This window comes from Perissodus microlepis, chromosome 23 (assembly GCF_051167445.1).
Source record: "Perissodus microlepis isolate ML-2025 ecotype Zambia chromosome 23, ASM5116744v1, whole genome shotgun sequence".
Classification (NCBI taxonomy): domain Eukaryota; kingdom Metazoa; phylum Chordata; class Actinopteri; order Cichliformes; family Cichlidae; genus Perissodus; species Perissodus microlepis.
Window position 1 is genome coordinate 2,798,650 of NC_140482.1, and position 26,240 is coordinate 2,824,889.

The following is a 26,240-nucleotide window of genomic DNA, read 5'->3' on the forward strand; positions in this document are numbered from 1 at the left end:
AGAGCTGCTGTCAGGGGCTTCGTCACAGTGCAGTACTCTTTCAAGAATTGGTACTTCCTTTCATTAAGGCACTTGATTCCCAGTTTTACACACAGGGGATTAAGTTCATTCAAGGTAAATGTGTTGGTTCTGGAAATGGCCTCGTACAGGGAATTCCACCTTGTGGATGTGGGTACACTTAGCTCCCTCCACCTGTTCAGAGGCTAATGTCCATCGATTTGCTTTAGTCCGACGAACAGAGCATTTTTCAATGCTACTCCTACATACAGCCTTGGTGTCAACATCGCTTGTTGAAATCAGTTAATTGTGTGCGATGCACATCTGTAGTGTGGAGGGAGGCTAACCTGTCCATCAACAGATGTGGCTGAAAGAGCTTCTATGACATCAGTTCCTCATTCAGACTCCAAATCACAGGGCTGACATACTCTGAATGCTTTGGCAAAGTTGGATGCATTATTCGTTACAGTGGCAACGACTCTGCTTTGCAGCCCATATGATGAATGGATTTCTTCAATCTCTGCTCCACTTACGTCATAGGTATGGCTGCCTCCAAGTCTCTTGCATGCTAGGGTGGCTTTGTTGTGCTGTAAATTGGAATTAATCCAGTGAACTGTTACACCCATAAAACTTTTATTATTCACCGTCCAGATGTCAGCAGTAGTGGAAACAAAGTTCATTATGTCGTATTCTCTCTCAAGGTATCCTGCAAATGACTTTCTCTGGGGCAGCTTGTTATGGCCCATCTAGGGGTGGCCAGACCATAAAATAAGGGTGATCCATCCTCGTCAGACCCCGAGCAGCCACATCACACAATTGGTAAAGTTTGATAATGATTTATTTACAATGGGTTGATTCGTAAGATTATTTGACACAAAAGAAGGAGCTGGTTAAAGTTTTGGGGTGGACCTAACGCCAAAACAACAAACAAAAGCAGCCTGTCTCGAGGATTTACCAAACTTACCTAATCAAAAGAATCAAACCAAATGACAGCAACTTGCCTCCCTAAGTATGAAAAACAGGAGAAAACTATAATTCAATTCAATTCGATTTTATTTATATAGCGCCAAATCACAACAAAAGTCGCCTCAAGGCGCTTCATAATCAAACAAAACGGCAGTCCACCCTTACTCCTGTAGCAGGTGAACAGCATTGGGCATGTTACAAAAGGTCTGCTGGTTGGGATAACCTGAGGATGAATGGCTGGCCGTTCATGGCGCTGTCATCATATAAGCTGTCTCCAGCTGGTTAGCCAGTCCGTAGGGTCCATCCTCTGGATCCACCAGTCAGGGAGGCACCTGCACACTGAGATTTGCATATGACACAACATTACGACCGCAGTCGTAGCACCGCTTTTAGTCGGTATTTTGTCTACGATGCGTCGGAATGACTCTGAGTCTACAGTGGAAATCGGACACTGCGCTCCGTGTTATCTGTTGCTGATCTACACACGTGTTTGTTGCTACCACGGACGTGCCACGCTCATATTATCATGATGAGACACTCTCACAAACAAAATCACGTTTTAGCAACGCAGCCTGCTTACTGGAAAGTAACAGTAATCTAATTACTTTCTTTCCAATAGTAATCCTTTACTCGTTACTGGAAAAAGGAAATTGAATTACAGTAACGCGATAGTTTTACTGTTTAGTGTTACTGCCTAACTCTGCCTGGCACACAAGCAAATTGTCTTGGATGTGTGTGTGTTAAATTACTTGCAATTAAACAAGTGGAAGAACATGCATGAATAGAGACCTCGATATTTCCAGGTTGGACGACACATTGCCTCAGAACAAGGACATGAGAAGCCAAACAGGAAAGATAAGATGAGGGAGAAAGAGGCGCCTCGTCAAAGCCAAACTGACGGATAATTTATATGTGATTTTGCTGATAGTTAATCATATTTAATATTGATCAGAAAATAAAAGTATGAGTTTAACCAGTGTAATGAATAAGTTATTTGAATGCAGGCCTGTCACTGAGAATCTCTGTGTCACGATCCTGGGTTTTGTAGCCAGCATTTTCTGGACTCAGTTGTCTGTTTGATTTTTTCTGTCTGACATTGTTGTAGTTTTCAGTTCGGCTATTATCTTTGCCTAGGTTATGTTTTCACTCTGCTCTGGTTAGTTATTCACTGGTTCCTGCCCCCCTGTGTTCCCCATGCCTACTCTGTGTTTCTGTGATATCTCCCATGTTTAATCCGTTTTGTCTTTCTGTTTACTTTGGCCTGTCAAGTACTGTTTCCTGTTTTATTTTGATAGTCTTATGTCCTATGTGTGTTGTGTTTAGTTTTGCTTCCTTCTTGCTTGTGAACTGATTCTGTTTGCTTGTGCCTTGTTTTCCCCTGCTGTGTCTATTTCCTTGATAACCTCGTGTCTATTTAAGTCCTCAGTTTCCCTCAGTTCTTTCTCACGTTGTTGTCATTCCCTCCTTGTGTGTATGTGCGCACACACATGTCAGTTTGCTGACTTATGTAATTGGTAAGTTCTAGTTTTTTTGTTTTGGCTTGTGTCTTGTGGCTTTGTATTTTGTTCCTGAGCTCCAGCAATAAAGCAGTTTGAGTTCAGTTAAGCCAGTCTGCCAAATCCTGGATTTTGGGTCCTCTCTGCCTGCCACACCCCCCCTACACGACACTACAGAGTGGCCTGTTTATGCTAAATGATGTGTGTCTGTGTGAGCAGGAGGTTGTGAGGGGAGAGTGAGTGAAACACTAAGTAGACAGTAATTTCCAGAGAATGTGTGACTTTAATATGTATGACTTTATATTGAGTATATTGTGACAATCCCAGAGTCATGAAGGAAAGTAAGAAAACATATTCCTATGGTACGGAGTTAAAAAGACATCATGTCGAAATCATAAAGAGTCATGGTATGGTAAAATGGCATAAACTGAATAAGACAGTGTATTCATATGTGACTGAATAGTCACATGTAATGGAGGTAATCACAGATCATATTAGAGTACAACATGGAACAGAACGAAATGTAGTGATTTTAATTAAGTAATCTCAAATTCGGTAGCACTTTCTGTTAGCAGTAAAGCATATTTTCACTGAAAAACCCCCACTTTCAATATCAGTTTAAATGTAAGCTTTATTTGAATTACTCTCAGGGCTGAAGTTACTGTGGGGCAGGTCTTTGTGGGCCTGCTTTAGTATGGCTAATTGCTCTGGCTAGGACTGTTTGAGTTGAAAGGCTAAAGATGTTCACCTTGATACGGATTTGAAGCTACACAGACTCAAATCGAAAGATATTTGTAGCTCATTTTAGGATTTAGAAATGTGTTGGATAGAATGTAGAGTACTGTAGAGACACTGACACTGCCCTGGATGTAGTAAAGGCCTAAACGTGTCATAAAGCTAGGAGTAGACTTTTAGGAGACCCTTCCCCACCTTGGGCTGTGAAAGTAGAACAAAGAGAAGCTATAGCTTAGGGGAAATTCCAAAAGGGATAACTGGGTGGGGGTCTCAGTGCTTGTAACCTGATAACCACGTTTTGTAAAGAAGTTTGGTGTAGCTTGGGTGAGGGGAGCCCTTTTTATGACCGGCAGGAGGGGGGTCGCTTCTATAAAACTGTTTGTAACAGACAAGGAAGTTGAGATTTGCAGAGGCATTGCCGGGCCATGTACATCTGCCTTCTAGAAGATGCATGAGTGAAGATGAATAAAGGATTTGTGAGGTAACTACTGAGTTCCAGTGTCGTCTCTGGAGGCCTGAGGAATAAAAAGAACTGGGGTGAAACTGCTTTACGTGACAGTGTTTCTACAGCACCAGATGTAGAAACACTGTCCCAGCAACAGAGTGAAGAAGAGACAGAGGAAGGTGAAATCAACGTGGGAAGAGAAAATTAGCCCACAGAGACATAATTAGAAAGGGAAAGATTTGCTTAGAATCTATTTAAAGTGAAGATAACATCTGGGACGTGCCATTATCCAGGAATGGCAGTTCATCTGGACTGGAAACTACTTCATAGCATTTATCAATGTCAAATTTCAACAGGTATGGAATAAGCAACTCTTAGGGGTTTTTTTAAGCAGTGTATTCTCTTGAGACATTATTAAAGAAATTGCATATTTTGTATGATTTTTACCCTTAGCATTGGTATGATTAAAGCAGGGGTGCCCAATCCTAGTCCTCGAGAGCTACTGTCCTGCAGTTTTTAGATGCATCCCTAATGGTTTGATTACCTCTTCAGCATGCCATCAAGTTTGGCAAAGGCCTGATAACAAGCCATTCATTTGATTCAGGTGTGTCAAAACAAGGATGCATCTAAAACCTGCAGGACGGTAGCTCTCGAGGACTGGGATTGGACACCCCTGGATTAAAGGAATTAACTAATCAGAAAGCAAGTGTAATGTAATACCTGAAATAACAGAAGAAATTAGTCCAAGAGTTCATCATCCAGGAAGTCACAAAAGAACCCAGCAGATCTAAGGAACGGCAGTTACCTCAGTTAAAGTCAGTTTAGAAGATTCAAACATCCATCCATTCGCTTCCGCTTATCCTTTTTCAGGGTCGCGGGGGGCGCTGGAGCCTATCCCAGCTGTCATAGGGCGAGAGGCGGGGTACACCCTGGACAGGTCGCCAGTCTGTCGCAGGACCAACACACAGGGACAGACAACCATTCGCACTCACATTCACTCGCACATTCACACCTATGGGCAATTTGGATTATCCAATTAACCTATCCCCACAAGCTGCATGTCTTTGGACGGTGGGAGGAAGCCGGAGTACCCGGAGGGAACCCACGCAAACATGGGGAGAACATGCAAACTCCACACAGAAGGACCCCTTCCTGATGGTGGAACTGAACTCAGGACCTTCTTGCTGTGCAGCAACAGTGCTAACCACCGTGCTGCCAAGAACAACAATTTTTAACAATTTTTATTCATTATCAGGAAAAGCATAAAAACATAACAAAGCAGACAAACAAGAGAAAAAAAACCCCAAAGGAAATAGAAAGAAAGGAAATAGACGATTCAAACATAAGAATGCAACAGGGCAAAAATGGCATCCATGAGAAACTTCCAAGGAGAAAACCACTAGTGACCAAAAAGAACACAAAGGCTCATCTCCAGTAATGGGAATAACGGCGTTACTTTTTTCAGTAACGAGTAATCTAACTAATTACTATTTCTATTGTTACAACGTCGTTACTGTTACTAACAAGAAAACCAAACAAAAACAGCAATATAACAAACACAAAACCATCGCGATGATCTATGTGACTATAACAGTAAATACTAAATATTGAATATTATTGTGCCGCATGTTGGATCGACAGCGCACAGTGTGCTTTGAGGTAGGAGCCAAAAAGGGTGTAGTTTGTGTGTGTGAGCACCCGTGTGTACACCTGTGAGCATGGACGCGCTTGTATTTAAAAGGTTCCTTCATGTAATGATCTGCTAGAGGGTGTGGGGGGGCCACAGCCCCGTCCTCCAGGGCATGAAGCAGGTATGGAGGAGATCAAGACTCCAGACATCCAGAGGCCCTCAGAACACAAGAGACCAAGGAAGACCAACAGAGGGGCAGCCGCGCCACTGTCCCAGAAAGAGCTGAGGAGAGCCCCAGATGAGGGCTCACTCAGCAGCCGCGGAGAGAAGCCAGGGGTGAGGTTGTACACCCTGATGGTCATCTGGATGCCGTATAGCGTGCCCACCCCCAAGGTCCTATATGTATGTGTTATGAGAGTGTGAGTAATGATACACCTGCTGCTGTCAGACCTGCAGGTATCAGGCTGTGATGTTCTCCTTTATAGTGGACACAATTATTTTTTTGCAGTGGCACAAATAATTTGTGTGGCATCTTATTGAATGCAGAACAGCTGATTGTTCTGTAAATAGTTTGAAATTGTTATAAAAAAGGGTAAAAGGTAAATGGCTGCAAATAACTTTGTTTCCAAAACTTGTGCATATGATTTTAAAATGGACAATTTATATTTGCATTTAAAGTTATGAAATATGATTCAATAAACATGTTTGTGGTTGTTACGGTAAAAATAGAACTTTTTCTGCTCAGATTTTATGTTTTTTGTCTGATTTTAGATCAATTGTGTTAATACTGTAGTCAAGATGAAAACATTCAGACACGTGAGGTTGTGCCAAAAAAAGGATGATAGAAAAGCCAAATCAAGGTCTGTGGCCTGGAAATTATACCAATTTAAGCTCATGGCTAACAGTCTAAAAATGCACTTCCAACCCAGTTTTTCTTGCCTAGATGACATCATCAATTCTTTATCATAGGAGCAGAAGGAGGACATCCAGGCAGTTCAAAAACTGTAGCTAACTTTTTCTTAACATCCCTCAAATTCCTGGGTCGCATTGTGTCAGCTGCAGGTTTCATCATCATCATCATCGTTTATTTGTATAGCACTTTAAGAACACACCAGGCAGACCAAAGTGCTGAACAACACAGATCAAAACAACTACCAAATTAAAAATACCATAAAATCATTACATACAATAAAATAAATAAGAAGGTGTCAGTTTCCTACAGAGTTAAAAGCCAGGGAATAAAAATAGGTTTTCAATCTGGACTTAAAGACCTGCACTGATGACGCTTGTCTAATTTGGAGGGGAAGGTTATTCCAGAGCATCGGAGCTGCAATTGAAAACGCTCGGTCTCCTCTGCATTTCAGCCGCGACTTAGGGACCGACAGCAGCAGCTGCTCAGCTGAACGGAGCGAGCGAGGAGGAACATGTGGCTTCAGCAAGTCAGATAAGTAGACAGGAGCCAGACCGTTTAAAGATTTAAAAACCAATAAAAGGACTTTAAAACGAACCCTAAATTCAATGGGAGGCCAATGCAAGGAAGCGAGAACCGGAGTGATGTGATCGAATTTCCTACTACCGGTTAAAAATCGTGCCGCCGCATTTTGCACTAACTGCAGGCGTGACAAGGTGCCCGTATTCAGGTGGATCTGGATAAAACTAAGAAAGTGGCTGAATTCCCAGTTGCATCATCAAGACATTCCAAATTTTCCTATGCGTGGCCAGATGGTAGCACCGGTTTGTCCCCAATTTCTCATAAATGGCTGAATGACTGAATACATTAAAACGCGGAGTAGCAAATGGAGATGGACACAGGAGTGTTGCACTGCTTTTGAAGTCCTCGAGACCTGCCTGGTCGCCCCACCCATCCGAGAACATGTAAACTTTGACCTGCCCTTTGTGGTTTACACTGATGTTAGTGACATGGGCCTGAAGAAGACAGAGGAACAAGGAGGATGTCCTGGTGTATGGAGCTGAATCCTGAATAGAGGAGAAGGTAACTATTATGCTGTGTTATTGGCCCTGCAATGATGGAGATACTTGGAATGGGAATTTTTCACTGTGTTCACAGATAATTCAACACTATTATGGGTCTTTGATGTCCAGACACCTAGTGCATGTCTACAGGGATTCACTTTGAGGAACACAGGAGGGAAAAGTACAACACAGTTCCAGATGCCTTGTCCAGATGACCACATGACTTGGCCACCATTGCTGCCCATTTACCACCAACCTGTAGCGCTCAATTCTATCAAAGGAGCTGCTCGGATGAAATAATCTGGAGAGCACAGCAGGATGACTGTTTTGTTGTTTTCTTTAAAATAAAAACAATAGGGACCATATTACTGGAGGGCAATAGGCATTTAGACACTGAGGGTTTTCGGGAGGAGCCGTGCTGCTCTCTGAGAGGAAGCTAGTACCATGCTCTCCTGAGTTTTAAATGCACTTTAGAACAGCCCACAACAACATTACATATGAGCGGGCGTAGGGAGGTTTGAGGTCTTCACTCACCCCGGTTCTGTTAGCCGCCAGGGCTGGGGGGCTGGGGGGCTGGGAGGAGGTGCTGGCCGTCAGACTGGGGTCTGGGATGCGGGGCCTCCCTGCTACTGCAGATAAGGAGGTGGTCCGCTTGCCTCCACCCCAGAGAGAAGGGTTACATCTCCTGGGTCTAGGTGCGGCTTGCCCCTCTGGGGGTGGGGGTACCTGGACCTGGGATATAGAGTATGTTTGGGGAGTGCGACTGTCTGTGCAGTGTCTATTTGTGTCTGTCTACACGTTGGGTGAGTGCCGAGTATTTGGTTGTGCATATGGGGGTGGGAATGCACGTCTGTGTCCGCGTGTGCCTGTTTGTCTGTGTCTATATGTCAGGTTGGGTCTTAGACTCAACCTCTCTGGGTACATCTCAGGACCTCCAAAGTACGGAGGCCTATCTCCCCTCACCACACTCCCTGCCGGTGGCTGATGCCCTTAGACGTTGGTGTGTTGGTGGTCCTTGTCATCTGGGGCTGGGCGCTCATGCATGTACCGGCTCACTCCTGGTGGCCGATTGGCGGGGCCGGGCGCCTGTGGCCCGGCTGGGCTCCTTCCGGGGGGTGGGATGCCCTCAGGCCTCTGGCCTCTGGGCCTGAAGCTCGGTCCTCTCTGGCACAGCTGGCTGCCGGCGGAGCCCGCGGGCACGCCACTGCAACCCCCTCTGGCCTCTGCTCCGTAGCTGCGGGGTGACCTCTCCTTTGGGGCTCTACTCAGCTCTTCCCAGGAGGGTGGCACGGTTCCCCCCCTTTGGTGGTCCTCCTCGGGTCCTTGTACTCTGGGGCCTCTGGATATCTGGGGCCTGGATCTCCTCCATACCTGCTTCATACCCTGGTGGACGGGGCTATGGCTCCCCACACTCCCTAGCAGATCGTTACATGGAGAAACCTTTGGAATACAAGCATGCTGATCCACACAGGTGTGCACACAGGTGTACACACGGGTGTTCACAGACACGGACTACACCTTTCTTGGCTGCTGCCTCAAAGCACATTGTGCGCTGTCTATCTTGCGTGCTGCACAATATCGTTTATTATTTAGTATCTACTGTTATCTACTGCTAGCTAGTTTATTGTGATGGTGCTGTTTTTATTATGTTGCTCTTTGTTGTTTGCTTTCTCTTCTGTTTTTTTTCTCCATACAGGTGATCCAGGTGTTTTGTTTGTTTGTTTGTTTTTTCCTTTCTTCCCCCTTTCTCACCGTCTCTTCTCCCCTTTGGTTTTCTTTCTCTCCCTCTCTTTCTTTCATTCTTTCTCCCTGTCCTATCCCCCAGTCACGTCTGTCCCGTTTGTATCAACCGAAAATAAAATAAATACATAATTATAATAAAGGTCAATCAAATGGACCAATATGGCAAGGCCATGATGATCCACTTGGTAAAATAAATCCGCTTGGCATCTTTCTTGGCCTTAAGACAACAATTCTGATGGCTAAAGATTCAAACGGGACACAAAAAAATAAAAAATAAATAAATAAATAAATAAATAAAAACAATAATAATCACCAATAAAATAAAATAAAATAAAAATAAAAAACAAACTCATGGTAGGGCAGTATCAGCCAAATTTAGTCATGTTTCTTCTGCCCATGATGAACAGGTACATATTTACGTCTCATGTGTTTTATTCTTCACACTCAGTGACATTGTGCTTTGTTCTCACTGTTTCTCAGAGCTATATTTATTTATGTGACATGAAAACAACAATTTTATAAGTCATGAAAAAGGAAGGGTGTACATCCATTTAAGATCGGTCTGGAAGTCAACAATATGATCCATAAAGTGTATTCATTGAGATTTACAAAAGAGGACCATGTACGGCTTCATAAATTTGACAAAATAATAAATTTTTCTGCCTTTGTACAGAGTTTTACTTTGGGATCTACACACGATGAGGTCAAAGTCTATGTGCATCGGCCTTTCTCTCATGGTAATTTGTGAAATGTTGAAGACATTGCACCCATGAGAAATTTGATGCTTCTCGCGGTGTGGCTTGCAGTTCTCATCTGATGAGAATGAGAGTGTTGACCCTCCTGTTGTCTCTCAGCCACCAGCAGAAACAATCCCCTCCAGTAATATGGTCCCTTTCCCAACTCCAAAAACAGGATAAACTTAGTGCTGCTAATATTAACAGAATGGTTCCAGACCCCACCAGATTCGCAGTCAGCCAAGTTTAGGACATCAAGTCATCATTTTAGCTCTTCATGACACCATCGATTGAAAATATTGTACTTTGAATGACAATAAGGGGCATGTGGGACACGTGGATACAGGGTTTACCCCTGCTGTACAATCTAGGCCTCCATGTGACTGTTGACCAATGCTTGGTTGTGTTTCGTGGCTGCTGTCTATTTTGTCAATATATGCCGAGCAAACCTGCCAAATATGGCATCAAAACATGGGCAGCATGTGATGCACAGTCCAGCTTTACCTGGAATAAAGCAAGTTTACACAAGCACATCCCTGGTGAGGGACCTGGGAAAGAAATCAGGGCACAGAGTGGTGCTTGATTGTGGTAGGTATAAAAAATCGATTTCCCCTATTCAAATCGATTTTAGTTTGAGTAATGTGATATTGATTCATTAAATACTGAATCAATTTATAATTATACATTTATTTTGCCCGAAATGCCAGAATTTCAGGTTAAACCTCACAAAACTCCTTCAACAACCACCAAACAGTTTAAACAGCAAATGAGAGCAGGTAAATGGATTCAGCACAAAGATGTTAAACACAAAGCGCAGCCCCCTGCTCACCCAGTGTGGACATGCTGTCCAACCAGCAGCAAAAGAAGATCCAAACTACGCTTCACGTTTGATAAACATCGTCATGAATTCCCTCTGACTTTGGCTGTTTTACTTCCACCATGATAAAATCACACTTCAGCTGAACCATTCCACAGAAGAGTTTCCACTGGACCAGTCTTGGGCTGATACTCCATGCTCAGACTTTGAACAGGTGATTAAAACTGATGGTCAAATGGTGTGCTCTGACGTTTTTTGTGTTGCTTAGAGACAGATTATGCTGAGTGGGTCATGACACTTGCAATAGAGAAGAACCCACCCATTTGGTGGCTGTAGCTCAGGAAGTAGAGCAGGTCATCTACTAAGTGGAAAGCTGGTGGTTTGAGTCTGTATGCCAAATATCCCTGAGGATGCTACTAAAATGTGTCTGCATGTTAGATAAAGAGCACTTAAGCATAGAAAAAAATGAATGAATGGGTGAATGCCACACGTTGCACTTGCTGTACTGGTAGTACTTTCAGTACTCTGGTAGAGTAGACAAGTATCAATCCATTTACCATTTCCAAAGCAATGTTGGGAACTGATCTTTCAGGCAGCTCATCACAGCCCGATGGTTGGACAGATGAGATATGATAAAACTTGGCTGGGTATCCAGGGGATGGTGTGCTCTTGGTCCTACAGATATCCTGAACATGTGCAACAAATACTTTAGAGGGAATTGGCGGCCATGCTAGAAATTGGGGTAATAGAACCCCCACATTGCTGGGTATAGCTCTATAGTTCAGATGAGTCTATCCGGTTCTGTGTGGATTGCTGCAAGGTGAATGAGGTTTCAGTTTGATACCTACCCCATGCTCTGGGTTGACGAGCTCCTGGACTGTTTAGGCATTGCTTGTACTGGATTTGACCAAGGGCTACTAGCTACTACCACCTTCTTTCCAGAGTCTAAGGAAAACACTGCCTTCTCCGCTAGATACAGGTTGTACCAATTTGTCACTCTTCCATTTGGCTTGTTAGGAGCCTGGCAACATTTCAGCATCTCACGGGTCAGGTGGTGCAGCCACCCACCGTATATGCCTATTTGGATGACGTCATCTACAATGACACCTGGATGGAGCATGTGCAGTGGGCGGCTGAGGTGCTGGAGTCTCTGAGGCAGAAAGGGTTGGACGGAGGGAGGTACAGTACAGGCGGACAAAACTGCAGCCATTGCATCCTGCCAATGTCTCAGGAAGTTAAATAATGGTGCAGTGGCTCCAGCCTGTAACTCTACCCTCCAGATTTTTAGAACAGTGCCCCACATCCTATTTCTATGTCAGTAATACCAGTATTTTAACACAACATTACAGATCTAAATGTGGAGCCTCAAATGGAAGGAGAGAATGTTTGCCCAATACCAGACATAGACTATACCTGCCATGCAGGCATTAGAGTTGCTTTGTCCGGTGTGTAGAGTGCTTTGTAGTGTCAGAGCAAAGCAAAGAATTTCATACATACAGATCTCAGTCAGAAACAAGCCTATTACCTCAGTACCTCCAGCTGCCTGAATATAATCAACTAATACTGTTATTATTGTGCCAAGTGGCTAGAAAAGGCTCTTTGGACATTAATTAGTTACCTTAAAAAAACACGATACACAACCTGAATACGTAATAAAGCAACAGACCTTTCAGCCCAATTCTAAATTTTCTGCATAATCCATCATATAAAATTGAATCAAATGGAAAAGTCTATTTTTATGCAACGTTCTCTGACTGGAAGGAATGTGTTTAACATTTAAACCTATTGTCTGCATATTCCAGCAGATAAAATAAAATAATGTTTTGTATTTACACTCACTCTTTGAAATAGATGCAAGTAAAACACAGCAGAAAATAAATAACATCAAAGATTCAGCAGCACTGAGTCCTGTCACTCTTAAAGCTACTGTCACCTGTTTAGCAGGAGTGGGGCAGGTGGAGGTTTGCCCACAGTGGGGGTTTCTCTGTGAATGTCACATTCCCGTGGCAGCGTGCTCGCTGCTCGCTGCTCGCTCAGATTTGAAGTTTAATTTTTCTCTGTAGAAAGACGTTTACTCCCCATGCAGAGTGAACAGTGGATGCTAATGTTTTTGTCACTTTTTACAAAATTAAACTCAAAGTAATGTGATTACTTCCAGGCTTTAAACTCTGCGTGGTCGCACTCTCTCCTAGATGAGTAGATATTTCAGATCTGCACACGTCTGTTGCTGCCCAACAGATGACAGATTACAACTGCCCGTCTCTGCTGGTGAACACTTAAAGTTTATAAAGCTTAAAATTGCCCAGTGGTGTAGGTTTTTCACCATAACCTGTGACAATTCTTTGTCACTAAATAACCTCAAAGTCCAATAAGCATTTACAGCATTTTGAGAATTTGAGATTTATTAATTTAAATTCAATTATTCACCTTTTTAGTGTCCAAGACATCTCTGTTGACTGTCAACCCCCATAACTCAGCAATAGTTTTGCCTCTAATATTACTGTCTGTACCTAGAGTGGGTTAATAGATGGAGACAAGTTTGTTTAAATGTGAGTTGAGGTCACGAGATGTGATGAGGCCAGTGTAATGTAGATTTATCTGGAAACATCCTGGAGTATCATCCTTGATGATATCAGTGCACATTATCAATGCTATCATAAGCTAGTAGGTGTTGAGAAAACCAGTGTGAGGCCCACAGAAAACAGCCTGCTAGCAGCAGGAGGTTCTGGCCTAGAAACTCTGTTCATGTATACAGACTCTGATTATCCCCAGCGAGGAGGGGGAGATTCACTGATGGCACAGACTTTGAATTATTTTTAAAAAAATGTTCCTTTGTGACAAATAAAACAAAGACAGAAATAGAAGCAAATCTCCAGGGTCTCTGCTACCATAACACATTTTAAGAAGTTCAAGACTTCATGCTGGACAAAAGTTTCATATAGCCATTTTCTAGTTGGTCCTAAAATAATGATTCTTTACACCAGCGCTAACTCTGTGGCACTCTCTGCAGAAAATGTATAATATGCAAGAAAATGTTTACTTAAAACAGATTTATTGATAAGCTTTTACAAAAATATAAAGAAAAGCAGGTCAGGAACAAAAATCTGAAACATGAACTCTTCCATGAAAACTCACGACAAGGAACACACCTGACAGGGATACCAAAGACAGTGGACAAGAGAATACTGGGACAATACACATGATACCAAAGCAAGAAGCAACACGTGAGGGATCAGTGGAAAACAGTTTCAATTCAATTTTATTTATAGTGCCAAATAACAACAACAGTCACCTCCATACCTTTAATATTGCAAGCTAAACCCTCTACAATAGCAGAGAGAAGCCCCAATAATCATATCAGCCCTCATCAGCAAGGACATGGTGACAGTGGGAAGAAAAAACTCCCTTTTAACAGGTTGATGCCTCCAGCAAGGAGGGGCAGTCATCGGCCACGACCGATTAGGGGTGAAGGTGAGGGAGACAGGACAAAGACATGCTGTGGAAGAGAGCCAGAGATCAACAATAAATAATAATTAAATGTAGAGCTGTGTATAACACATGGTGAGTGAAAAGGGGTGAGTGCACACTCAGTGCATCTTTCCCAGCCTACGTCTATTGCAGCATAACTAAGGGAGGATTCAGGGCCACCTGGTCCAGCCCTAACTATATGCTTTAGCAAAAAGGAAAGTTTGAAGCCTAATCTTAAAAGTAGAGATAGTTTCTGTCTCCTGAATCCAAACTGGAAGCTGGTTCCACAGAAGAGGGGCCTGAAAACTGAAGGCTCTGCCTCCCATTCTACTTTTAAATACTCTAGGAACAACAAGTCAGCCTGCAGTGTGAGAGCGAAGTGCTCTAATAGGGTGATATGGTACTACAAGGTCATTAAGATCAGATGGGGCCTGATTATTTAAGACCTTGTATGTGAGGAGCAGGATTTTGAATTCAGTTCAATACAATACTTATGTAGCACCAAATCAGTATCACAGTTACCTAACGGTGTTTTCTATTGTATGGTGAGAAACTTGGCTTCTGCATGTTAGATAAACGGTGTTGCCTGTTGCACCTCGGATGGTGTCATTAGGGTAGCTGCAGGGTCATCAGCCGTGAGCCACCCTTCATTGATTTTTCACTCCATTAATCCTGGAACATCTTGGTGAGGTGGAGCGATGGCAGAGATGTCTCCTTACCAACCCCTGCAGCTGATCCCACGACACTTGTCTTTCCTTCTCAGACAGATCATGCAATAATACATATTTCATAGTTTGTACATTTGTCAGTTAGCACTCTAGTTCTCTCTCTTTCCTGAACACTGTCCAGCATTACATTAATGTTTTTAATGACAGTATTTCAAGGCCAGTAGCACACTGTCAGTGGTAACATTAAAATGACTCTTTATTATGAGCATTCAGTTGGCAATGCTAATTGCACACAGGCATATACTATACAAATGCACTCATCAACCACTTTATTAGGTACACATTGCTGGTGCCTTGAGACCTGCGTTAATTATTTGTTGGATAAATTCGCCGAGGTGCTGAGATTCTGGTCCGTATTGATCAATGTTTTACATTTACTCAGGGCCTTCTTGATGTGCCGTTCTTCTGCTTCCCTGGCCGCTGTCTGTGGGGATGGTGTTCGCTCTGTGTTGTAGCTTCCTAATGACACCCAGTTTATGCTCCAGTGGATTATAAGAGTCAAACCTTAAATACTGATTCGATTACTCATGGCCATTGATCAGTGGCCATTGATCAGTGGTTGTTGATCAACTGTCATTGATCAGTGGTTGTTGATCAACTGTCATTGATCAGTGGTTGTTGATCAGTGGTCATGAGAATTTGCATAATTAAGATTAAGGAACTGACCTCCCAGCCCAGTGTTCCTTCAGTGGGCTGGTTTCAGTCATTATGCAAATGTACTGTTTATAAGGTTGAAACCTGCAGTCAGCTGAGACTGAAGACGTCACCTGATGATGAAGAAACGTTTCTCCCACTGAAAACATCCAGATGAACAGAATCAACTTTTGGAGATTTACTTACCTGGACGACTGAGAATGCATCAAGACATCATACCATAACACACTGCGAATTTGTCAGCTGCTCATACAAATTTCCCCTTGAAAAATTCCAAGATTGCTTTACTGGTCTAAAATCTAATGAGTGAGGAGGCCACTGAAGTACAGAAGTTTTTTTACCTACTATTTTAGAACAGCATCAACACCACATTTGAGTGGGTGGAGTGAGGCGCGGGGTCTTCAACACACACCTGTTCTCGGTTTGCCAACTGGGGTGGGGGGCTGGGAGGAGAAGCTAGCTGTCTGGTCAAGATCTGGGCTGGTGGGCCTCCCTGCTGCTGCAGGACTGGGGGCGGTCTGCTTGTCTCCACCCCTGAGTAAAGGGAACCATCCATGGGTGCTCAGATGTGTACTGGCTCACTCCTGGTGGCTCGGGTGGAGGGGGGATTTACCCCTGGCTCTGTCAAGCCCCTTCCGTGGTGTGGAGGGGCCTCAGATCTTAGGTCTCTGAGCCCGGGGCTTGATCTGCTCTGGCATAGGCGGGTTCGTTGTTCCAGCCCCCTGTGGCTTCTGCATCGTGGCTGCTGGGTGACCCCCCATCTGGGGCCCCCCTTAGCTCTTTTCCAGGTGGGTGGCATGATTGCCCCTCCTGTGGTCCTCGTGCTCTAGGGGACCTCTAGATGTCTGGGGCCTGGCTCTCCTCCATCCCTGTTTCCTGTCGGCTCACCAGACCCACTATTAGACCCTTACATGGAGAATACAAGCGCGCGCGCACACACACACACACACACACACACACACTCAGGTGTTCACACAGGTGTACAAACAGGTACTCACAGACACACACTGTCTGGGTTGACTGCTGCCTCCAAACATATCATGCATTATTAATCGCGTGTGCTGCTCGGTAGCTTTCAATATTTATTATTAATATTACTTATATCTATGTGTGTTGCTACTGTGGTTTCCCTTCTGTGTTGTTTTCTTTTTGCTTGTTTTTTTCCAACAGGTGGTAGAGTCTTTTCTCTTTCTATCCCTCTTCTCCTCTATTTTCCTTTCCCTTTCCTTCTGTTAACTCTCTTCCCAACTCCTCTTTCCTTCTTCTTTCTCTTTCCCATTTCCCATCTCTTCTCCCATTCCCAGGTTCTGTCCATCCTGGTTGTAATAACTAATAAACTATGACAATCAAGCGGACCAGAATAGTATATATGGGTGTTTTTCTTGGCCTTGAGACAATAATAATGATAACTCTGCTTGCGACAGTGCCAAACAGGACAGGGGTAAAAAAAATCTACTGTTTTAGAGAGTCGGTGGAACAGACCAGCTCAGTTGTCTCTTTCTAGCTGACAAAAGGAGAACCCGGTTGGGTCTTCTGCTGTCCATCTGTATGGTGTTTGATGTGTTGTGTGTTCAAGAACTTGATATTTTCTCTTTTATAAATACATATGAAGAATTGCATCTTCTAAGTCTCTCAGCGTCTTCTTATTTCCATGACAGTAGAGCTGCCAAAATATTTTTTATACTAATACTGCTGATATTAAACCTGCCTACTACAAACTGCAAACCTGCTGGTGGAATCTCATAGCATAAACACCATTACATTTAGCTGTTGGTGATACATGTTTACGTCACCTGTAAATTAGCTTCTTATAGTTATGTTCTCCTGAGTTCCTCATTATAAATGATACACATTTCCATATGTTACGCAGACTTCATTTTGTTGTTTTGAAACCCTGTTTTTATATCAGAAACAGTATGTCAAATGTTCTATTACATTTTCACAAGTGAAAACTTGATAATAAAAAATATGACTTGTCACACAGATAGATGTAACAAGCTCATAAACATTATTCTTTTATTTTATGAACATGTTCACATACATTTGGATCTTTGTCTTGATGATAGTTATTGAATTTAATTCGCTTTTGTAAATTTAATTTCAACTTGATGTAAAGCAGAAATAGACTCAACCTAAGGCTGTAATGTTATCACTGAAGGATTTATTCAGCATTTCCTGGCATGCATGGTTAAATATAGTGGAGCAGCAGTGGAATAGTAGTGGAACGACAGCCAATTACAAATCCCTGTGCATGCCCCGAGGAGGTAAAGTACGTGGTAGCCTTACTAAAAGGAATTATTACAGCATCAAATTAAAGCCTTTCCAAGAGACCATGACAGAAACCAAATCCTCTGGGAGTTGGCACAGACTGGGAAGCTTATGCCCACCCACTCCCCTGCGTGCCAAACAGGGCTCGATATAGGACAGGGCATTTACAGACTGGATTTTAATTAGACATCTGAAGGATTCGGGTTGGTTAAAAAAAAGTATATTATATACACACACACACACACACATATATATCTATATACATACATATGTATACATATGTATGTATATAGATATATATATATATGTATGTATATATTTTCATGTATATATATATATATATATATATATATATATATATATACACATATGTGAAAATATATACATACATATATATATATCTATATACATACATATGTATACATATGTATGTATATAGATATATATATATGTATGTATATATTTTCATGTATATATATATATATATATATATATATATATATGAATATATATATATGAATATATATATATATATATGAATATATATGAATATATATATATATATATATATATATATGAATATATATGAATATATATATATATATATATATATATATATATATATATATGAATATATATGAATATATATATATATATATATGAATATATATATATATATATATGAATATATATATATATATATGAATATATATATATATATATGAATATATATATATATATATATATATATATGAATATATATATATATATTCATATTCATATATATATATATATATATATATATTCATATTCATATATATATAGAATGATCTTTTGAATATATTGAATGAAACTTGACGTCACAGGGGCGCCTGCGCCATCTAGTGTTTTCCTTGTTTGTACCTGCGAGGAATGGCACTATGAGCCAGTCTGCACGGAATCTTGTGGCTCAAATTCTAAGTAATGAGGAGCTAATAAACACCCTGGCAAATGCATGTTCTGGCCAATCTAATATTAGTACCAGTGTACTGCATCGTAGTACTGATGAAGAAATTTATTCACTGTTTCATCGTGGAAGACCAAATGCAGTGAACCTCTCCGGTCAGATAGCCCCTGGTTATCCAGCTAACGTTATGGAGAACGTGCATTCCACATCACAGGAGTCCCGCACAGCGGGTCCCATCTACAATCTTAGACCTTTCACTCGAAAGGGCCCAAGGCAGAAGAGGTAAGAACAGAACTAAATGCACTGAAATTACTAGTGTAAGGTTAGTAATTGGCAGGTTTCAATTGCTAGAGTAAGCTAAGAAAACAAAAATATCACAGTAAAAAACAGTGTGCAATAGACTCACAGCGTTTGCCTGTGGAGACTAAACTGTGCACAACAGTTAATTTGTGTAACTGTGGAAACATGCGATAATATTTCACGCCCCGTAAGCTTAATCTGCAAACATTGTGTAAAAGCAAAGCACATAATTCAGTTGTTACAGTACATAGTTTTTGGCAGTATATAATTTAATGAAACTTTTTTTTAAAGCAACAAAAAGTACTTGAATTTAAGAAGTTTTTTATGTGATTGTTAAGTTTCTCCACCCACCCATGCCACTATCTTCCATCATCTATCCATCCATTCTCTTCCACTTATCCAATTCAGGATTCCAACAGCCTATCCTAGCTACCATGGGGCTAGAGGGTGTTTATTAATGCAGATTAGACATGTGTACAGCATGGTGTATTTTTTTTTTAATAAAATGTACTTCATTGATCAGAGAAGTGTGAGTATATTACATGCAGAAATGTTTACTTCACCTTTAGGTTTCCAGCACAGCTGAGCAGGTCACATTCTGTGGCTCAGTCTTTCACCAAAGAAGTGATTCTCTTGCAGGACCATCTAACTGCACATGTGCCAAGGCGTAACAAAAAAGCTTCACTCAAAAAAATGAACTCAGCCTATCTCTGCTTTTACTAAAGTAGATTTTGTTGTTTGTTCTTAATAAACTCGATTTTGCAAAAATTCTTAAAGTGTTTGTGCAAATTTAATGAAATGTTGTTACTTTTTGTTGTTACACAAAGTCATTGAACTGTGTCAACGTAACATTGTTGGGTAAATTCACAGGTTTGTCCCTCTGCACATACTGCTGCGTGCAGAGCCCGCCTAAGTAAGGGCCAATGCGCATGCGCACCACCCTCTTTCTCAAGCTTGCTTTTTCTTCGCCATGTGGACTGGTTCAGCCGCATTTTTGTCCAAAAATCAGGTAAGAAGTCATTTTTCTTGTAAAGCCCGTCTACATATATATGTTCACACGTCAGTTAATGTCGCAAGTGCTACTAAGAAAAGAGTACAGGCAGGGTTTTGCCCGGTAAAGGTTTGCTAACGTGGACTTGCTGCACGTGAGTTTCCAAATGATTTTGGAGGGGACTCCATTGCAATAGCAAAGCTCTGTTTTCAGCCCAAATGTAGTGTAGCGCTAGCGTCGGTACAGGCAGCGCATTCGGTCCGGCACGCACTTTCGCGCCGAGTTTATACTCGGACGCCTGACTGCGTTGCACTTTAGCCAACAACAGTGGAGAAGCGCTCCTCGCTAGCAGACAGGTTAGGGTGTATTTTCTGTCTAATATTTCAGCTTACGTTTTGATGTAGCTTGCAGAAAGCATTTAGTAAGCTGGTGTAAGATGAACTGCATTAATGTTGTACAATGTCCATGGGATTTCTCACTCGACTTTTAATGTCAGATTACACACACATTTACACAATATGCAGTGGTGATGATGTAGATCAATAAATTCATTGTTGTAGCATACAATATTAAAAATAAAACTGATTAATATGAAACATTAACAATGTGCAAATTATTTAGTTTTTTCAGGGACAGTGTAATGAAAATGTCTTTTGTGCTTCTCCCCCAGATACGTTGATGTGGCAGTGCAAATTGTGCAAAAAAGTGGTGTCATTACGAGCTCTGTTATTAAAACACTACAGGTTAGTTCATAGTAGACAGCAGTATCCATGTGCCTATTCTGATTGTGTCTGTGTTTTCAAAACATGGAATGCTCTACATAGCCACTTAAGCAGATCACATACCCAAAGAACTCTAGACAAGTCTGTGAGTTTGGCAACATTTAACTGCCATTTGTGTTCCTGCTGCAACATAGCTTCAGAGCAGGAGTATTTTTCTCACATTAACAACCATCTAAAATGTAACGAGACTGTGCATTGCGTGTTTGAGGGTTGTTCTTTCAAAACAAATATCTATGGTACATTCAAGTCTCATCGAAATAGGAAACACAATCCTTATACCTTAAAAGACTTTAAAATCGGTATTGCTAACACTATTGTAGGCCAAACATCAGCTGATGACAGTACAGACACTATTGTAGAAGAGGACATAAGTGCAAATATTGATCACGATACAACTACAAGTGAGACTGAAGATTTGGCAAATGTAATAGAACTTAATTTTAACCCGAGAGAGTCAGGAAGAAGAAAGGTTGGTGCTGCTTTCAGAGTTCAAGAAGAAGAACAACGATGAAACCATCAAAGCAAAAATGGCCCAAACCTTTCCTCACCGGAGGCAAGAAATTCTTCAGGACATGCCCTTCGTAGCTGACTTTAAAAGCCGATGGCCAGCTCTTTTTTCTCCACGTGAGGTAACTGAATCAGTTGATCTGCAAATGCACTCCACATGCAATATTTTAAACCCATCACGCTAAATATTTGTTTATTTTACAGATAAATGCTGAATTCCAGCGCATCACTACGGTCCCGCTAACATCCACATTTATGGCACAGCTGGACAACAACACAACCAAACTGACCAAAGTCTTCAGAAACAAGGGAGGAACATCTGGACGCAAGATCACAGAAATCATGGCTGCAATTGATGAGGTTTGGAATTAATTTTTTTGAATGCTTCATTCCCTCTTTTAATACATATGATTTTGTTGTCTCCTTCTATTGTAAGGTAAAGTTTAATGTTGGTATTATGGGATTGTTTATTCTTTGTCCTTTTCATGATAGTGTTGTCACAGTAATAAAGTTTTAAGTTGATTTGGATACTTCATAAAAAAAATTGCCAGAATTAAAAGCTGTTTTTACAGGACCGTAGCGTTTCCAAAACGGGATTTGCCGCGGCTCCCTGGGGAGAATTTTGGCATTTACAGTAGAAAAGCTGAAGCTAGAATAAACTGCCATCAGGCACCTTTCAAACCAAGACGGGATAAAGGGAGGTCTCTGAGCGCCCCCCCCCCCCGCATGTGACGTACAGGGTCACGCATTCAGCGTCAATTGCAGCGACCATGGTAAACAGACAGTAGTTTTAGCTTGGAGCTCACCTGTTGTCTCTCCCGCTCCACGCTCCGCTCTGCGAGTGTTTTTACCACTCAATTGAACCGCTGGCTGTCTCTCACTGTCCCTAAACAGACGAGCGATCTGTCTTCTTAACGGCCAAAAGAACGTAGTATCACTGCGTCCGTCCAGTTGATCATAAACAAGCTGAGCAGCCCATGGTCTGCCTGTGTTATTTACTTCTGCTGTCAACCGAGGCAGCGCGCTGCTCTGGCTCCACTACGGGGGACTTCCCTCTGTGACAAGAACGCTTGATGTGCGTTCAGCGAACAAAGGTGAGGGACTCAAGCGGCAATATTACTACGAGGCAAAACGTATCGGAATCGAGTTTTATCACTTTTCACCTTTGCGCCTTGCCGCATTTACGCGGCTCACAGATTCGGATTTATCACTCTGTAATGATGCGATGGTCTGTCTTATAAAATCAGCTCAAAAGTAAAGCTATTGCACCAACATGCTTTACCTTACAAACAGTTTTGAATCTGGTACTTGTTGGTGTTGTCTGTAATATTCAGATTGTGGTCCTGGATGTCCTCTGCTGTTGGTTGTTTTGTGCTGGGATCACACCGTGCGTTTTTTCGGCCGTCGCACACGGCTGCCCATGCCACACTCTTAGGACTCTAGAGACGTGACACACTGTGCAACACACGAGTTCAGTGACCCAAACTCAAGCAGAGACATGGAAAACATGCAGAACAGTGGGCCCTGAGGACCAGGGTTATGGGAAACCCTGGCTTAGTACTACAACTGTTTTTTCATTTGTCCTTGCAAAACCTCCTGTTCAAGTCCTCCAAACACACCCACGTCACCCCGCTTCTCTTCCAGCGTCACTGGCTGCTGGTCAACTTCAAGGTTCATTTCAAGATCCTGGTTCTGGTCCTTAGGGCCTTACATGGACAAGCACCATCATACAATGGAGATCTTCTCAGTCCCAACACCCCCAGCAGGTCCCTGAGGTCCAGTGATCAAAGCCTGGTAGTGCACAACAGTCTAAAGACCAAAAGTGACAGATCATTGCTGCTGTGGCCCCCAAACTCTGGAACTCTCCTCCTAAGCCTTAGATCAGTGGACTCAGTGGTTTACTTTAAAAAAAAATATCCTCTGTTCAGGCTGGCTTTGGTGTGACCTCTTGTTCATCCTCTTCCTCACTGGATTCTTCATGCTGCTGTTTTTGGTCGGGTTTCTGTTTTTTTTGGGATCCTGTGGTTACCTTTTTTTGCTCGTCACATTTTTTCAAATGATAATGTTCCTTCTTTCCTAAATTTTGTTGTTCTTCTGTAGTGTGTCATGGACTTTTTTTCTCAAAGCATTATATACATTTATTTTGCTGAAGTTAACTGAAAATGTCTTTAAAGTTTAGCTAAGTCAAATTTGCTTTTATGTTTTACAGAACGACACAGTTGCAATGAGAAGACTGTGTACGCTGAAAGGACTTGCAGTCTACCTCGATGAAGATCCGAACAGCTTGATCAAAGAATATCAGGCAAGTAATCAAATAGAAACAATTTCCAGTAATAAAAATTTAACTGATGGTAATTTTTCCTCACACACATTCACTAGATTATAACAAAAAGTTAAAATTAGAACATTATTGGAGATATAAAAGCACAAGCTTATGCGGGAGTGACCCTTGCCATTACAGTTGGGGTGTAATGTGGGCTGAGTGTACTGTCTTTCTGCTTTGTTGTTCTGCCGTGTAATCTAGATGATGGACCAACACCTCTCATCTCGCTCTGAGCTGTCTACTGTTTTGCAGCTTAAAGGGATATTCCACCACAAAGTGAAAATTGGTCTATTACCATATTACCCAGAGTAAGATAAGTGAGAAAAAATAATTTTGTAACCAGTGCAATAATTCTCCTGATCCGGCAGCAGTCTATTTGCTTTTGCCTAGCATTTAAAAAATGGAGTGAATGGGAACTATAAGCATTTTGGTTGCAAATGACTCTTTAATGGTACGAATTATTCCTGGTGAGCTCAATAATCATGTCGACTTTAAATGAAAAGTAATAAGTAACTTGAAGGATTTGGAGGAGTAGATTTAGACTTGGGCATACATTATGGTTACCACATACAACACTGTAAGCCGCCGCTGCATGGTGCATGGATATTCGAATATGTGTTTATTTATGGAAACCAGAGGCTTTTTCAACCACTGTTGTTGTATCCAAGTGCTATGCCATGGCGGGTTACAGGGTGCTTTGGCGTAACCGTAATGTAGGCCCAAGTCTAAATCGCCTCCTCCTGCAAATCCGTCGTGTTACTTTTTACTTTTCATTTGCAGTCGACATGATTATTGAGCTCACCAGGAACAATGGGTATAAGATCAGAAATGTACTGTGCTGGTTACAAAATGCTTTTTTCTCACTTATCTAACTCTTGGCAATATGGTAATAGACAAATTTCCACTTTGGGTGGAATATCCCTTTAATTGATAAGAAACCCTGCAACTTGTATTATTATGTTTATTTATTTATTTATTTTTTTAGGATGTGGACTTCCATGAGGCCGAAAGTGAAATGGAGAAGACGCTCATTGGCATCTACGTCATCAAACCAGAAGGAGAGCGTGACCTTGACCCGGCAGAAGACATTGGTATCATAATTGAGGGTGTCGCTGTGCTCAGAGATCTTCCTGATGTTGCCACTGCTGTTGTGTTGTTGTTCGGCCTGATCTACACTTTAAACATGAGCTACCCATCCAACCTCAGGTACACTTTTGAGTTTTTTCAGAAAGTACTGATGGGACTTGATGCTAAGAAGCTATCAAACAAAGTTCAAGTGCTCAGAAACAAACTCCTTGAATAAAGAGGAGGAAGCGGGAGGCCCTTATTGCTTAACTTAGTTTGAATGCTTTACGTTCAGGTATAGTTAAGTTGTTCATAAACACTTTTTTTCATTGTCAGTACTGTTTCTTGGGAACATTCACCAGTTTTAGAGAACAATAATGTTCATTTGCATTTTAGCAAAATCCTGTTACTTAAAAAATTGGTGTTGCACTTCTTCTACTGCTACTTGACAACATACAGAAAATGACAGACATTTTAAAAAGTTTTAGCGGTTAGGCCACTGTGATTTGATATTTCAAAGAATGTGACATTTGGCAGCTGTCTGCAACTTGGGATGTAACCATAACTTGAAAAACTGAGTAGCACTGTTTTACAGTACAGTTTTTGAACAAAACAGCCAATTTTCACTGTTTTAAATGAGTTTAGTTTGCTCTTTCATGCTTATCAGTGTTTGAAAATAATTCCTGAAACGTCTTGTAAAATGTAGGATTTTTTTTGATAATTTGGATGCTTTCTGGACCAGTTGAAAGACAAGTTGGTTAGCACTTCACTGATCTTTGAAGTAAAATATTGTTTTATGCACAAAGTATTTAGTTAAAGTTGTAACAAGTTGTCTGCATTGATTGCACTTTGTGTTAAGCTACGGCTCTACAGTCTTTTCGGTCTGTCAACAAGTATTTAATATGCACTGAATGTGCTTAGTAAAGACAGGACTTTGTTGGATCATTTTTTTAATCATTTTAGTTTGACGACAAGTTGGTTAGCACTTTATACTGATCTACATTTTCTGCACAAAATATTCACTTGGAATTTGTAACAAGTTGCATTGATTGCACTTTGTGTTAAGCTGTTGTGCTTGGAAAAAAGTATTTTATATGCACTGAATGTGCTTATTAAAGGCAGGATTGTGTTTGATAATTTGGGTGCTGTCTTCATTTCTTCCTAAAAGATCTCCCTAAGATTTACTTAAAAATGTTATGTCAAGTGGTTCCACATAACTGCTTTAAGTAACTTTTAAGAAACTTTGCTATTTTGTATGGAAGTAACCAGTGTAAATGATTTATTTGTAATTGTATTGAATAGAAATTACTTAACAATTTTATATAATTCAAAAGCAACAAAGTTATGTAGCAGCTACATAACAGTTTTACAAAGATACTACCTAACCAGGTTATGTCCTTCTAAAGCAGAAAAGTTATGTACCAGCTAAGTAACAGTATTACAAAGATATTGCCTAAACAAGTTATGTAGGCTTAAAGCAACAAAGATAAGTATCAGCTAAGCATTGCAATTAAGTTACATTTAGCCAATACACTTACGTAAATCTAACTTAACAGTATTGAGTTCAAACTAAGTAACAACATTTCTTAAAAGTTACTTAAAGCAGTTGTGTGGAACCACTTGACATAACTTTTTTAAGTAAATCTAATGTTTTATTTTTTTGAGTGTTGG

The 26,240-nt window shown here is 41.3% G+C and overlaps 1 protein-coding gene across 2 annotated transcripts; it reads left to right on the plus strand.

Annotated features, from left to right (window-relative positions):
* The first annotated feature begins 19,782 nt into the window (after nucleotides 1-19,782).
* LOC146360738 (uncharacterized) lies at nucleotides 19,783-25,706 on the plus strand. Of its 2 annotated transcripts, XM_084922547.1 has the most exons (6): nucleotides 19,783-19,910; nucleotides 20,563-20,635; nucleotides 21,127-21,303; nucleotides 21,386-21,541; nucleotides 23,391-23,483; nucleotides 24,490-25,706. In XM_084922547.1, exons 1-6 carry the CDS (start codon nucleotides 19,825-19,827, stop codon nucleotides 24,805-24,807), a joined length of 903 nt encoding a protein of 300 aa, XP_084778673.1. In that variant the 5' UTR covers nucleotides 19,783-19,824; the 3' UTR covers nucleotides 24,808-25,706. The 2 variants fall into 2 exon arrangements, with proteins under 2 accessions (XP_084778673.1, XP_084778674.1); XM_084922548.1 differs by lacking the exon at nucleotides 19,783-19,910 and having other exon boundaries at nucleotides 20,593-21,303.
* The last annotated feature ends 534 nt before the right edge of the window (nucleotides 25,707-26,240 follow it).

Coding starts and splice junctions, on each gene's coding strand:
- LOC146360738 (XM_084922547.1), top strand. CDS start 19,825: ATGCGCATGCGCACCACCCTCTTTCTCAAGCTTGCTTTTTCTTCGCCA. Junction 21,304..21,385: donor CTCTTTTTTCTCCACGTGAG/GTAACTGAATCA, acceptor TTTATTTTACAG/ATAAATGCTGAATTCCAGCG. Junction 23,484..24,489: donor GCTTGATCAAAGAATATCAG/GCAAGTAATCAA, acceptor TTATTTTTTTAG/GATGTGGACTTCCATGAGGC.